The sequence below is a fragment of the Protopterus annectens genome, chromosome 5.part1, assembly GCF_019279795.1.
Source record: "Protopterus annectens isolate FY-2018-M chromosome 5.part1, PAN1.0, whole genome shotgun sequence".
NCBI lineage: Eukaryota > Metazoa > Chordata > Ceratodontiformes > Protopteridae > Protopterus > Protopterus annectens.
Genome location: NC_056736.1, coordinates 578,859,213 through 578,871,782, shown reverse-complemented (window position 1 = coordinate 578,871,782; position 12,570 = coordinate 578,859,213). Strand labels below are relative to the sequence as shown.

At 46.6% G+C, this 12,570-nt stretch overlaps 1 protein-coding gene across 1 annotated transcript in view; it reads left to right on the top strand.

Annotated features, from left to right (window-relative positions):
• Positions 1–12,570, top strand: part of MPHOSPH8 (M-phase phosphoprotein 8) — a gene marked incomplete at its 3' end in the record, with an annotated part of 1,147,086 nt that overhangs the window by 290,349 nt on the left and 844,167 nt on the right. Inside the window, 1 exon segment of the mRNA XM_044072830.1 lies at positions 11,858–11,946. Coding sequence (XP_043928765.1) covers positions 11,858–11,946 — 89 coding nt within the window.

The window sequence follows — 12,570 nt, the reverse complement described above, 5'->3', positions numbered from 1 at the left end:
TGATCCTATCTCGCCTACATTCTCTACAGATGGGTTCGGAGCCGATCCTCGGCTCCGACTCGGCCGCTATACAATAGAACGCAGTCTCTTATTGGCTGAGTTACCTCATATCCCAGGATGCACCACTACCACTTCCCCAGATCTCGTTTGCCGCTTTCCAGCATAGACGTGGTCTCGGACTTGGCTGAGCTAAGTACCTTTAGTCAGAAAATTTTTCTGTCTGAATTTTGGTAAAAACTTACCCAAAAGCTGTTTTAACAGCTATTGTTGTTGTGTGATTGGTTTTGGTATATTTTTTGTGGTAAATTGTGTTTTGTTTGTTAGTTAACGGTCCCGTTTAAGTTAGAGGGGCCTAGCCCTACCCTAGGCGTTTAAGTTAGAGTCTAGGTTGTCTGTGCTAATTTGTTTTTTTCTTGTAGTCAGTGTTTAGTGTTTTTAGAACCATGTCTAAAGAACATAGACCATCCGGTTTTAAAAAGTGTATTAAATGTAATTATCAAATGTCCATAACAGATGACCATTCCTTATGTGTTTATTGTTTAGGTCCCAAGCATCTTCAGGAGTCCTGTAGCGTTTGCCACGCTTTTTCCTCTCGCGTCCTCCAAGAGAGGAAAAATAAGTTGATCTTGAAAGGGCTTATTGCCCCTTCCTTTGAGGAAGCCCTATCTTCTTCTTCTTCTTCACCTTCTGGGAAGAAGAAAAAATCTTCGGCTCCGACCAGCCCGTCGGATCCGGCAGCAAAAAAGTCTAGGCAGGCTTCTCCGTCGGCTCCACGGACTTCGGAGCCGAGGGCGGAACGGTCTGCCTCGATGTCTCCAGCCTCGACTCCTCTGGTTTCGGAGTCGAGAGCTCGGGCGTCGAGAGGCGTGTCACCTTCATCGGCTCCACTGCCTTCGGAATCGATGGGGGTTGCCCGCTCAGACTCTTCCCCTTCGGTGCCGAAGTCCACATCGGCTCCGAGGGAAATTGCAGTTGTAGTGGAGTCACCCTCGGCGCCGATACTTCTTGAACCATTTCGGAGCCGGTCCCCCAGTCTTTCGGAACCGGCGGAGAAGTCGACTCGGACCCGGTCGGTCTCTTCTCGGTCATCGAGGATGTCCGATTCGGACTTAGGGTGCTTCAGAGGCTCTTTCAGTCTCCAGTCTTCGCAAAGTTGATCTCGGCTCCAGCCCAGTTGGCTCTGGAGCCAATCTCCCATCCTGCTACATTGATTCCTCCTCCAACAGCCTCGGTGCTGTTGGAGTCGGTGTTGGTGGAACTGGTGGAGGTTATTGGGTCGGTTCCGACTCTAACTTCAACCCTGTCCCTCGGGTCGGGGTTTGGTACGCGGACCTCCTCTGTCGGCCCCGGGGGGGAAGCTTCGGGCCCAATCCTTTCGGTTCCGAGCCTCCCTCTCGGTGCGTCGGCTGCAGGGGCTCCAACTGCCGTTGTGGTCTCGGGGGCTGGACCATCCCAGGACTCTGGGGGTCCAGCCTTCGATGCCATGAGAAGTGCCTTGGCCAAATCCTCTGTGGCCACTTCGACCATTTCACCACCACCTTCCCTGGGCATGGAGACTGGCGCCTTTGTATTCCCCCTGTCTCACGACAGCGGAGCCCATGGGCCTGAGGTTACCCCCATTGGGGGTTCCCTTCTTCCTGGAGGTTCCTCCGACATGCTTTCGGAGGAACCTCCCAGGAAGAAACAGTGTAAGAGGAAACACGTCGACTCCCCTGATGAGTCTCTCACCTCGGATACCGACCGCGATGATGCGGAGGGGTCCCCAAAGTCGTCCTCGGAAGATGTCTCCTTTGCGGACATCTTGGAGATTTTCAAGCAACGAGGCGACTGGCAGTCCAAACCCCCTTCTGCTGAGGAGTCGGTTTTCCTCAAGGCCTTCGGGGCTCAGCCCTCCGCCTCCTGGGTTTCTCCGCCCTTCGATGAGCTTCTGGATTTGATCTCTCGAAGGGTGTGGGAACACCTGGATTCTGTGGAACCGGTGCCAGTTCGCCCCAATAAGTTCCTCTCGGCTCCCCCAGACAAGGACTTTTTATCTAAAGACGTGGCTGTAGATGCTATGGTGGTGGCATCTGCCACCCAACAAGATGTGGCAGAGGCTTCGACGTCCGTCCATCCTCCTAATAAAGAGTCTAGGAGCATGGATCGGTATGGCAAGCGTACCCTTTCTTCAGCGGCCTTTACATTAAGGTCTCTGAATTACCTGACACATTTCACCAGACTACAGAGGGATCTGATCAAGGAGCTTTCGGATACCCTCTCTGGTAACTTACCTGAGCAGTTGACCCAGACGGTTAACTCCCAGTTGGCTACCCTGTCTTCATTATCTAACTCGTCCATGAGGCTCATTTCTTATGTGGCCGAAGGAGCGAGTAGGGCGGCTGGGACAGGTGTTGCTCTACGGAGACAAGCCTGGCTACGCCTGTGTCACTTTGCGGAGGCCTTTAAGTCTTCCTTTGCCGATGCCCCCTTTGATGGGTCCTCACTGTTCGGACCCAAGGTATAGGACACATTGACTCGCTGCGAACAGGAAGGTAAGACTTTAACTGCCGTAGGAGCCCGGTTTTCCATTCCCTTCAGACCTTATCCCAAGGCTCTAAGAGGAGGGAAAATGTGGTTCCGTAAGTCTCAAAAGCCTTACTCGTCGCAGCAGAGCGATCCCCCTTCTAGAGGCAGAGGAGGGGGAAATTTTTCAGGGAGACGCCGTCCCAGAGGCGGCGGAGGCCCCCGCAACACTGGAGACCGCGAGTCCTTTCGTGGCTCCTTCTCCTTCCAGCACCCCTGAAGGAGTACCCGACTGTGGAGCTCCGGAGCCAGTCGGGGGTCGCTTTTCGAAGCACCTAAAGGCCTGGGAAAATATTACTCAGGACCAATGGGTGCTTCGAATCATCGCCGGAGGTTACACCATCCCCTTTGTTCAACCCCCTCCATCAGTCCAAAGAATCCCGGACCCACCACCCAGTCAACGGGATCATGCAGCCAACGAAATATCAAAGCTTCTTCAAAAAGGGGTCATCCAACCTGTCCCCGCAGACCAGGCCGGATTAGGGACTTACTCAAGATTCTTTTTGGTGCCAGAAAAGACCGGGGACTTGAGACACATTTTGGATCTCAGCAAACTAAACCGATTTGTAAAAAAGTCCAAATTCCGGATGGTCACTTTGCAATCCATTCTCCCGCTTTTGGAGAAAGGTGTTTGGATGTGCTCCATAGATCTCAAAGACGCCTACTATCACATTCTGATAGATCATGCGTCGAGGAGACACTTACGCTTCAGCCTAGGAGACAGTCATTTTCAGTTCCGAGCACTGCCCTTTGGTCTCACCACAGCCCCCAGGGTGTTCACCAAATGTTTGGCGGTGGTGACTGCTCACTTGAGAAGTCTAGGATTCCAGGTGTTTCCATACCTAGACGACTGGCTCCTAACTGCCACCTCCAGGCATCTACTCTTGGAAAACCTAGCAGCCACTATCACACTTGGCAACTCCTTAGGAATCACCTTCAATTGGTCAAAGTCTGTATTGCAACCATCTCAGCGTATTCTGTTTATTGGTGCAGAAATAGATTCAAGGCAGATGCGAGTCTTTCTCCCTACGGAAAGAATAGCGACGCTCCAGCTTCAGGTTCAGACTCTGCTCCTCAAACGTCATGCTCCAGCAAGAATGGTCCTACAGCTGTTGGGCTCCATGGCAGCCACCATTCTTCTGGTCCCCTTGGCAAGGTTGCACATGAGGATACTTCAGTGGCTCCTATCAGTCCAGTGGTCTTATCAGGACCTTCCCCTCAGTCACCACATACTGATCACAGACACGTGCAAACAGGATCTTCATTGGTGGCTTCTATCCTCCAACCTGAATCTAGGGCGACCCTTCGTTCCCCCACTCCCCTCTGCCACGTTGACTACGGACGCCTCCCAGACAGGGTGGGGGGGACATTATCTGGACAGGTCGGTCCAAGGCACGTGGCACTCCGACGAGAGTCTTCTCCATATCAATATCCTGGAGATGAGGGCGGTGCTTATAGCATTGCAAGCACTGCACGATCACCTCCCCCAGGGTACGATTGCCATTCAATCCGACAACAATGTCGGTAGTCTGGTAGTTAAACAAGCAAGGAGGAACCAGGTCCTACCCCCTTTGTAGAGAAGCCATGAAAGTATGGGATTGGGCAATTGCTACCAAGCGTTTTCTAGTGGCAACGCACATTCCGGGGAAATCCAATGTAATAGCCGACAGACTGAGCAGAACTATTCTCTCCCCTCACGAGTGGTCCTTGAACAACAGAGTGATAAAGCAGATTTTCACAAGATGGGGAGTTCCTTGTTGCGATCTCTTCGCAAGTCCCCTCAACGCGAAATGCCAACACTTCTTCACTCTGACCCCAGTTCCGGGGGAGATTCCCAAGGACACTCTAGTCCACGTTTGGCCCTCCGGTCTGCTATATGCCTTTCCACCGGTTCCCCTTCTCCCCAAGGTGATTCAGAAGGCGATTCGCTTGAGAAGCAAAATGATATTAATAGCCCTATACTGGCCTCGACAAGTCTGGTTCCCCTTTCTTCACAGATATGCATTGGAGGGTCCTTGGTTCCTGGACCAAGTTCCGGACCTTTTGACTCATCAGTCAGGACAGCTCCATCAGTCCCTCCATTCATTGAAGTTGGCAGCCTGGCTACTCCTCTTCCAACCATAGTTAGGAGCCATTCTTTTGCTCCTGAAGTCATGCACATCTTGTCTTCTGCCCACAAGACTTCTACGAAAAAGATATATAGCAATAAATGGAAGAGGTTTGCTATTTGGGCCCAACTCCGAGGATTAGACCCGATGACAGCCTCGGTATCAGAAGTACTGAAGTTTTTAGCTTCCCTATTCAACCAAGGTTGCTCAGTGTCTACCATCAAAGTACAATTGGCGGCTATTTCCAATTTTCATGAAAGTGTGGGACCTCCTTTAATGTGCAAAGCCTTTATTAAAGGAGCTTGGCTTCTACGACCCCCTATATCTCAACCTGCACCTCCGTGGGACCTTAACCTGGTATTAGGTGCATTAACCTCATCCCCCTTTGAGCCGGCAGCAACCTGTGATCTAAAATTCCTTTCTTGGAAGACTACCCTTCTAGTTGCTATTACTTCAGCCAGACGAGTTTCAGAACTTCAAGCCCTATGTGTTAAACCACCATACTTGGTATTTCACAAGGATAGAGTATCTCTTAGACCAAACCCATCTTTTATACCAAAGGTTTGTTCTAACTTTTGTCTACAACAATCACTAGAGCTACCGGTCTTCTTCCTCAAGTATTCGAATAGAGCTGAATATACTTTTCACTGCTTGGATGTGCACAGACCATTACGTTTCTGTTTGGATAGGACACACAAAGCACGAAAATCAGATCAACTGTTTGTGTCCTTTTCGGATAATAGATTAGGCAAAGCCGTCACAAAAGTCACTATTGCCAAGTGGATCAGGGACTGCATCAGTCATGTTTATCTCATCTCAAATAAGGAACTTTTAGCTCCAGTGAAAGCTCATTCTACTAGGGCTATGGCCACTTCGGCAGCTTTTCATTCCAAGCTCTCTATTGGTGACATTTGTGCGGCTGCCACGTGGACATCTTCACACACCTTTGTTTCTCACTACAAATTAGATGTGGCATCCAGGGGTCGAGCTTCCTTCGGTTCCACAGTTCTCAGGAGTGTTTTCCAGTGAGCCACCCAGGAATTAGGTGCTAGGGACGCTGTCCCATCTGTAGAGATTGTAGGTGAGATAGGATCACATTACATCTTTTAGTTATGTACTTACCATAACTTTGGATGTATGGGATCCATCTCGCCTACATTCTTAATAACCCACCCTCCTTCCCCCTGCCTCGTAGACCAGGAGAGACCGGACGATCCGAAATTGAACTTCTTTCCTCTCTTGAAAGACCTGAGAATGTTATAATAATAGTATGTTTCTATCAGCATGAGTGCGGACAAACAAGATCTGGGGAAGTGGTAGTGGTGCATCCTGGGATATGAGGTAACTCAGCCAATAAGAGACTGTGTTCTATTGTATAGCGGCCGAGTCGGAGCCAAGGATCGGCTCCGAACCCATCTGTAGAGAATGTAGGCGAGATGGATCCCATACATCCAAAGTTATGGTAAGTACATAACTAAAAGTTTTTGATTCTTCTGATGATCTGGATTTGTCCTTATCTACTTATGAAGATTCTGATGCAGAGAACTCCATTCCCTCTGCTTCCCCTCCTGAGGATTTTTCTTTTGGGGAAATCTTACATACTCTAAGGGAGCATTTCCACTGAGAAAGCCAGGATTTTTCTGATTCAAAAAAGAAGCTTAGGGATTTCCTTCTCCTACCTCAGCATAGGCCTTCAGCTATTCCTCCTGTACTGGACGTTGTTGATGATGCTTTTTCTGAATCTTCTTTGGCCCCTGATTCCCTGCCTCCTGCTCCCAGAAAACCTGACAGATACTACAGGGTCCCTGAGTCCCACAAGTTACTTTTTAAAAATCCTATTGCAGCTCCAGAGACTATTTCACAGGGCCCAAGGGCATTAAGGCTTCTACTGCTAAAATCCTACCCCTTCTGATAGAGACTCCGGGGAGCTGGATAGATGGATAAGACGGTTAACACTTCTGCAACCTTGGCCATTAGGGCTTTAAACTGCCAGTTTCATATGTTAAAGTATCAGCAGCATGTTATTGGACTGCTTAAACAGAAAATGATGTTGATTCCTGACTGTGTGGAAAATAAAGAATTACAGGATTTAACGCATTCTGCTGAACAAGTTGGAAAACATACTTTGTAATGTGGTTTTGATTCATTAGAGGCCTCTTGCAGGGTGGCTGTTACTGGGTCTGTGCTCAGAAGGCATGCTTGGCTTAAGGAGCAATCTTTGCCTGATCATGTTAAAGCTAAATTGTTGGATGCTCCTTTAAATCAGGGCCGCCTGTTTGGCAACAAGGTTGAGGAAGTTCTTAAAAAGATGTAAGATAAAGCTAAATCTATGCAAACTGTTAAAGATTTTTGTACAAGTTCAGCTTCCTAGATTTAGTAGGCACTGGCCCTCTAAGAATTGGTCCTTTCCAGTCCCTTCCAGGTCTTCTCAAGCCAAACCCAGATGCAGCAAAAACCCTAGGTTTCAGTCCCAGGGGACACACACAACTAAGCAGTGGGGGGGCCTCCACTTCCAAATCTGGGAATAAGACTCCCCTATGGTAAACTCTGTCAGTGACTTCCTTTTAAAATTTCCAAGCACTTATCAACTGACTGCCCCTTTGGGGGGAAAGATTGCTGTTCATGCAAAGAATTGGGAACGCATTACCCAGGACAAAAGGGTTTTAAATATAGTGTCCCAAGGATACAGATTTCACTTCCACACGTTGCCATCACCAAGGAGGTGTCCGGACCTACCCCAAAATCAGTGGGCAGAGGTGCAAAAACAAGTACTTTCTCTCTTAAGCATGGGGCTATTCAGCTGGTACCAGAAGTGGAAAAGGGACAAGGTTTCTACTCAAGACTTTTCCTGGTACCCAGAAAAGACAATTCATGGCGTCCTGTCCTGGACCTGTCTACTCTAAACACCTTTTTGGAGATTCCAAAATTCAAGATGCTGACTCTTCACCAATTGCTTCCTATGCTAGGCAAAGATGCCTGGTTGGCAGCACTAGATTTAAAAGAAGCATACCTGCACATCCCAATCAGGTAATCTTTCAGAAGAAGAATCTTTCAGTTATCTGCAGTGCCCTTTGGCTTATCTACTGTGCCCAGGGTATTCACAAAGTGCCTTGCTCCAGTTATTGCATTTTGCAGGCAACAAAATATTCAAATATGCCCATACCTGGATGATTGCCTAATTCAGGCAGAAAGCCGGGACATACTTTTGAATATGGTCTTTGTACAAAGGGTTCTAACTTGTTAACTTGTCTGGGGTACACCATAAACGAAAAGAAATAACAGCTGGTACCCTGTCAACAAATTATATTCCTGGGAGCAAGCTTGAGTGCAACTTCCCAGATGGCTTACCTCACACCAGAGAAACAAATTCATTTGACAACCTACTTCAAACAAGTGGTCACAAAAACCCTGCTATCTGCAAGACAAATACTGCCAAGCCTTGGGGTTTATGGCCTCCTGCATTCTTCTAATTCCATATGCAAGACTGCATATGAGGAAACTACAGTGGTATCTAAAAAGCCTATGGCGTCAACACTCTCAAGACCTAGAAACACTGATTCCTATCATACCTTGCCTAAGCCTAGAGTTCCTTTGGTGGGCAGAGGCCTGCCACCCAAACAAGGGACTACCTTTCACACCACCCCCTGCCGCTCAAATCCTAACAACAGACTCATCAGGCTATGCATGGGGGGGCTCACCTGGCAGGGAAGTGCATTCAGGGCAAATGGAACCCTAGTCAAGTGCACCTGCATATCAATCAAAAAGAAATGTTAGCTGTACAGAATGCTCTGACAGCCTTCAAGGACCACATTCTTCCAGGACAACTAATGGTCAAGACGGACAACACCACTGTTATGTGGTACATAAACAAGCAGGGGGGTACACATTCTTACCCCCTCTGCAGACTAGCTTTGGCATTGTGGAACACAGCCTTGAGCTACCAGGTGAACCTACAAGCTCAATTCCTGCCAGGAAAATTAAATACACTGGCACACGGACTAAGCAGAAACCTCATGGACCCACACGAGTGGAAACTGGAACCAAGGATTTTCAACATGTTGATAAGCAAATGGGGGAGCCCAGATATAGACATGTTTGCCTCTCCCCAAAACTACCAATTGGACTCCCCACAAACAAGCCTGGAAAGTGGATGCTCTGTCCTTCAGCTGGAAAAACCTATCAGTCTATGCCTTCCTCCCTCTGCCTCTGCTCTCCGAAGTACTACTAAAAATCAAACAGGACAAACCAAGGATGATTTTGATTGCTCCAGACTGGCCGTGCCAACACTGGTACCCCCTCCTGCGCAGTGTGTCACTGTTATCTCCATGGCACCTGCCTCAGACTCCTTCCCTACTGTCTCAGCAGGAGAACCAGATTCTGCACCCTCAGCTTCTAACACTGAACCTTGCAGCCTGGCTAATTACTTAATCTCTCGTTTACCATCCCTCAGCAAACCTGTGATGGGTATCATTTTAGAGACAAGGAGGTCTAGTACTAGAAAATCTTATGCTGAAAAATGGAAAAGATTCTGTGCCTGGAACCAATCTCAAGGGATGAGCAAAGCCACACCCAATTTACCTCAGATTTTACAATACTTAACTGAGATGCTTCACAAGGGCCTGTCTTTTTTCTCCATTAAAATCCACACCTCAGCCATTTCAGCTCATTATAATACAGAACCTCCCCTCTTCTCTCATCCATTGCTCAAGCAGTTCCTCAGAGGGGCCAAAAATTTGAGACCACCCAGGAGACCTCCAACCCCAGACTGGGACCTTAACTTTGTCCTGGAGAAACTCATTCTACCTTCTTTTGAGCCAGCTGCTACTGCAGACTTAAAATGTATTTCTTGGAAAACAGCTTTCCTTTTAGCAATCACTTCAGCTAGAATGGTATCTGAATTACAGGCCCTTATGGCAGTGGAGCCTTTCATCATCTTTCATGCAGACAGGGTATCCCTCAGAACCAATTCATCCTTCATGCCCAAGGTGGTGTCCAGTGTGGCTCTTAATCAGTCCATTCATTTGCCAGCCTTCTTTCCCAATCCACAGAATAATACTGTAAATAGAACAGATACTGCATTCCTTAGATGTGCACAGACAACTTAGTTTCTACTTGGACAGGACTAAACCTCAAAGGAAATCTGAACAACTGCTAGTGGCATTTGCTGCAGGGGCAGAGGCGAAGTTTATTTCAAAGCAAACCATTTCTAAATGGATAAGGCATTGCATTCATTTCTGCTATAAGCACCATGGAAAACCTATTCCCCAGGGGATCAGACCTCACTCCGCCAGGGCTGCATCTACCTCTACAGCCTTTCTCAGAGGCGTCCCTACCAAGGACATCGTATAAGCTGCTTCCTGGAGTTCTCTACATACTTTCACCAAGCATTATCATTTGCCAATTTTCTCTAAATCCAGAGCTGGCTTTGCCACTGCAGTCTTGCAGGGCCTTATAGCTGGCCCTAATGCTCTCTAAATTCCTCCTCCCAACCATAGCTTTGGGAATCTACCCAAATGTAATAACTGCAACAGTGAAACCCTAAGAACATAGTACAGTTGTGTACACTTACCATATATGTAGATGTTTGAGTGTATTCACTGTTGCAGTCCTGGTTACCCTCCTTCCAGTCCCCTAACTTCTTTGGACTATACATCTATGTTCCTTTACTATGCTTAAAAGCCCTTTTGGTGTATTTGCTTTTTTGTTGGAGATGTATTTTTGTACTTTTATATTTAATTGCTTCCCATTAGGGTGGCACCTGACATCTGGGGCAAGCAAAAACTGATGTAATGGCATCGGCTGCATGTTTTATACCCCTGACGTCATGGAAGAAGGGGCAGCAACCGACGCAGGACCCAAGACTTTGTTAATCAGGCCGACTGAGGGCTACCTGCAAGCAGATAACCCAAATGTAATGACTGAACAGTGAATACACTCGAACATCTACATTTATGGTAAGTGTACACAACTGTACTTTCTCCATCCAGTTGCTGTTGCCAAGTTCCATATAGGTGAAGTAAGTATACAGTTTATTTATCCATAGAAAAGTTTAGGGATAATATTTTCATTACTCTCCACTTGTAAGAACTGTGCTCCCTTGGCAGTTGGATACAAATTGGCAAAACTAGATGTACTGTCCTAATTGATATTATAGTATGCAACAGCAAAAGGCTGTACCTCAGAATGCAGGAGCTTCAGATAGAGGTATTTAGACAGGAATGGGATGAAGGTTTAGTTTTTTTTCTGTAAGTTTTTGCCCGTGTATCTGCTGACCATCAAGACGCTCTCATGCCTGATATTCCTAGTAAAGAAATATGAGATATCCAATGAGAGGCCATCATTTAACTTGTATGAGGGTTTTTGTTCCCTGTCCAATATCCTGGCATTGAGACTATTTGCGACAAGTCCTAACACCGCCCCTGAGCAGGGAGGGGAAACAGGAGACCCACATCAGCGTGTGGAAAGTGCGTCTATATTGCATAATCGAATTTTTAAACGTTCGAACGTCATATGATCGACACCATATGATCAGACTTTAGTTTGAAAATGTAATAAAAAAAATAAACCAAAGAAAAAACATACCTGAACAGTTTAAGCAGGGGGGCAAGCCCTTCACACCCCCCTCTTTTTAAATGTACCAACTCCGAGTTTGCACTACAGTGCAGAAAAGGGAAATCTTCCCATTCAGCACTGTACGGAGATCTCCGTTGAAACATTCAAAGTTTTAAAAGTTTGATCATATGGTGTCGAACTTTTGAGAGTTCGATAACGTGATAGAGACCTGGGAAAGCAGCGTCTTCCTCTGTGGGAGTGAATGCTGTAGTAGCTGTAGTAGCTTTGTGGCCAAACACATGCCCCCAGGCCATCCATTGTGCTACCATCCTTCCTCCAGTAGATTGTGGCATTATGCTATCCCGATCCACCTTGTTCCCCTAGGATGGACGCATGAATTCACGTACTTCACCACCACCAGACACTAGCGCTGCTAATGAAACCAAGGTCACCGGGGTCATAGTTTGTGCTTTATGCCAAAGTAGCTGGCCTAAATTTGAGTGGAAGGAAAGTTAATGTCAGCTTTGGATTCACTTAGGAGGGTCATCTTATAGGTAAGACAGTATTGTGGTAAGAACCTCGCGTACTTTATGGTAAGTAAATGACACAATTGTAACATTATTTTCTCTACGCAGGTGCTTTGAGGGAGGCTGTTAAGAATGGTGACTACCTATCAGTAAAGATAGCTCTGAATTCAAAAGAAGAGTACAACTTGGATCAAGAGGTGCAGTATTTTAGTATTATTTTTAACTAAATGCATTTCTATTCTTTTCAAATGTTAATCTATATTTCTGTAAAGCATTTGACTGTTTAGATCAGTGATGGTCAGCCTGCAAATCCCCTCCCCAAGTCTCCTTAGTACAGCCCTTCTAACTTATGAGTAAAAAAAGTTACTGGAGCCAATCTTTGTAAGAAACTGTTTAATTGTAAACAGTTTAGTACTTTTGTTCAAGAAATTTTAGAATGATATAAATTCTGGTGCGTTGTCTGAAACCATACTGATTGCTGTTCTAGATACAAGTAACCACTTGGCTGCCATTTTCAAGGTCATGCAGTTACCAGATAAAACACTTACTGGTCTTGTTCAGTATATGCAAGCTGGTTTTACATTTGCATTTTGTAGACAAATTTGATTACTGAACGTTGCTACAAATTAATATATTGCAGAAGCACCAACCGCGTCTATATTATATTATCGTACGATGAAAATAGCGAACGCTATTTCATTGTACCGATAATATCTAAACAAAATATCGAACAAACGGAACAGCAAATTTTTTCGATACTGTCTATAGACCCCACCAACCAGTACTGGCATCATGCTAAATCACTTTTCTTTTTAAAAGGT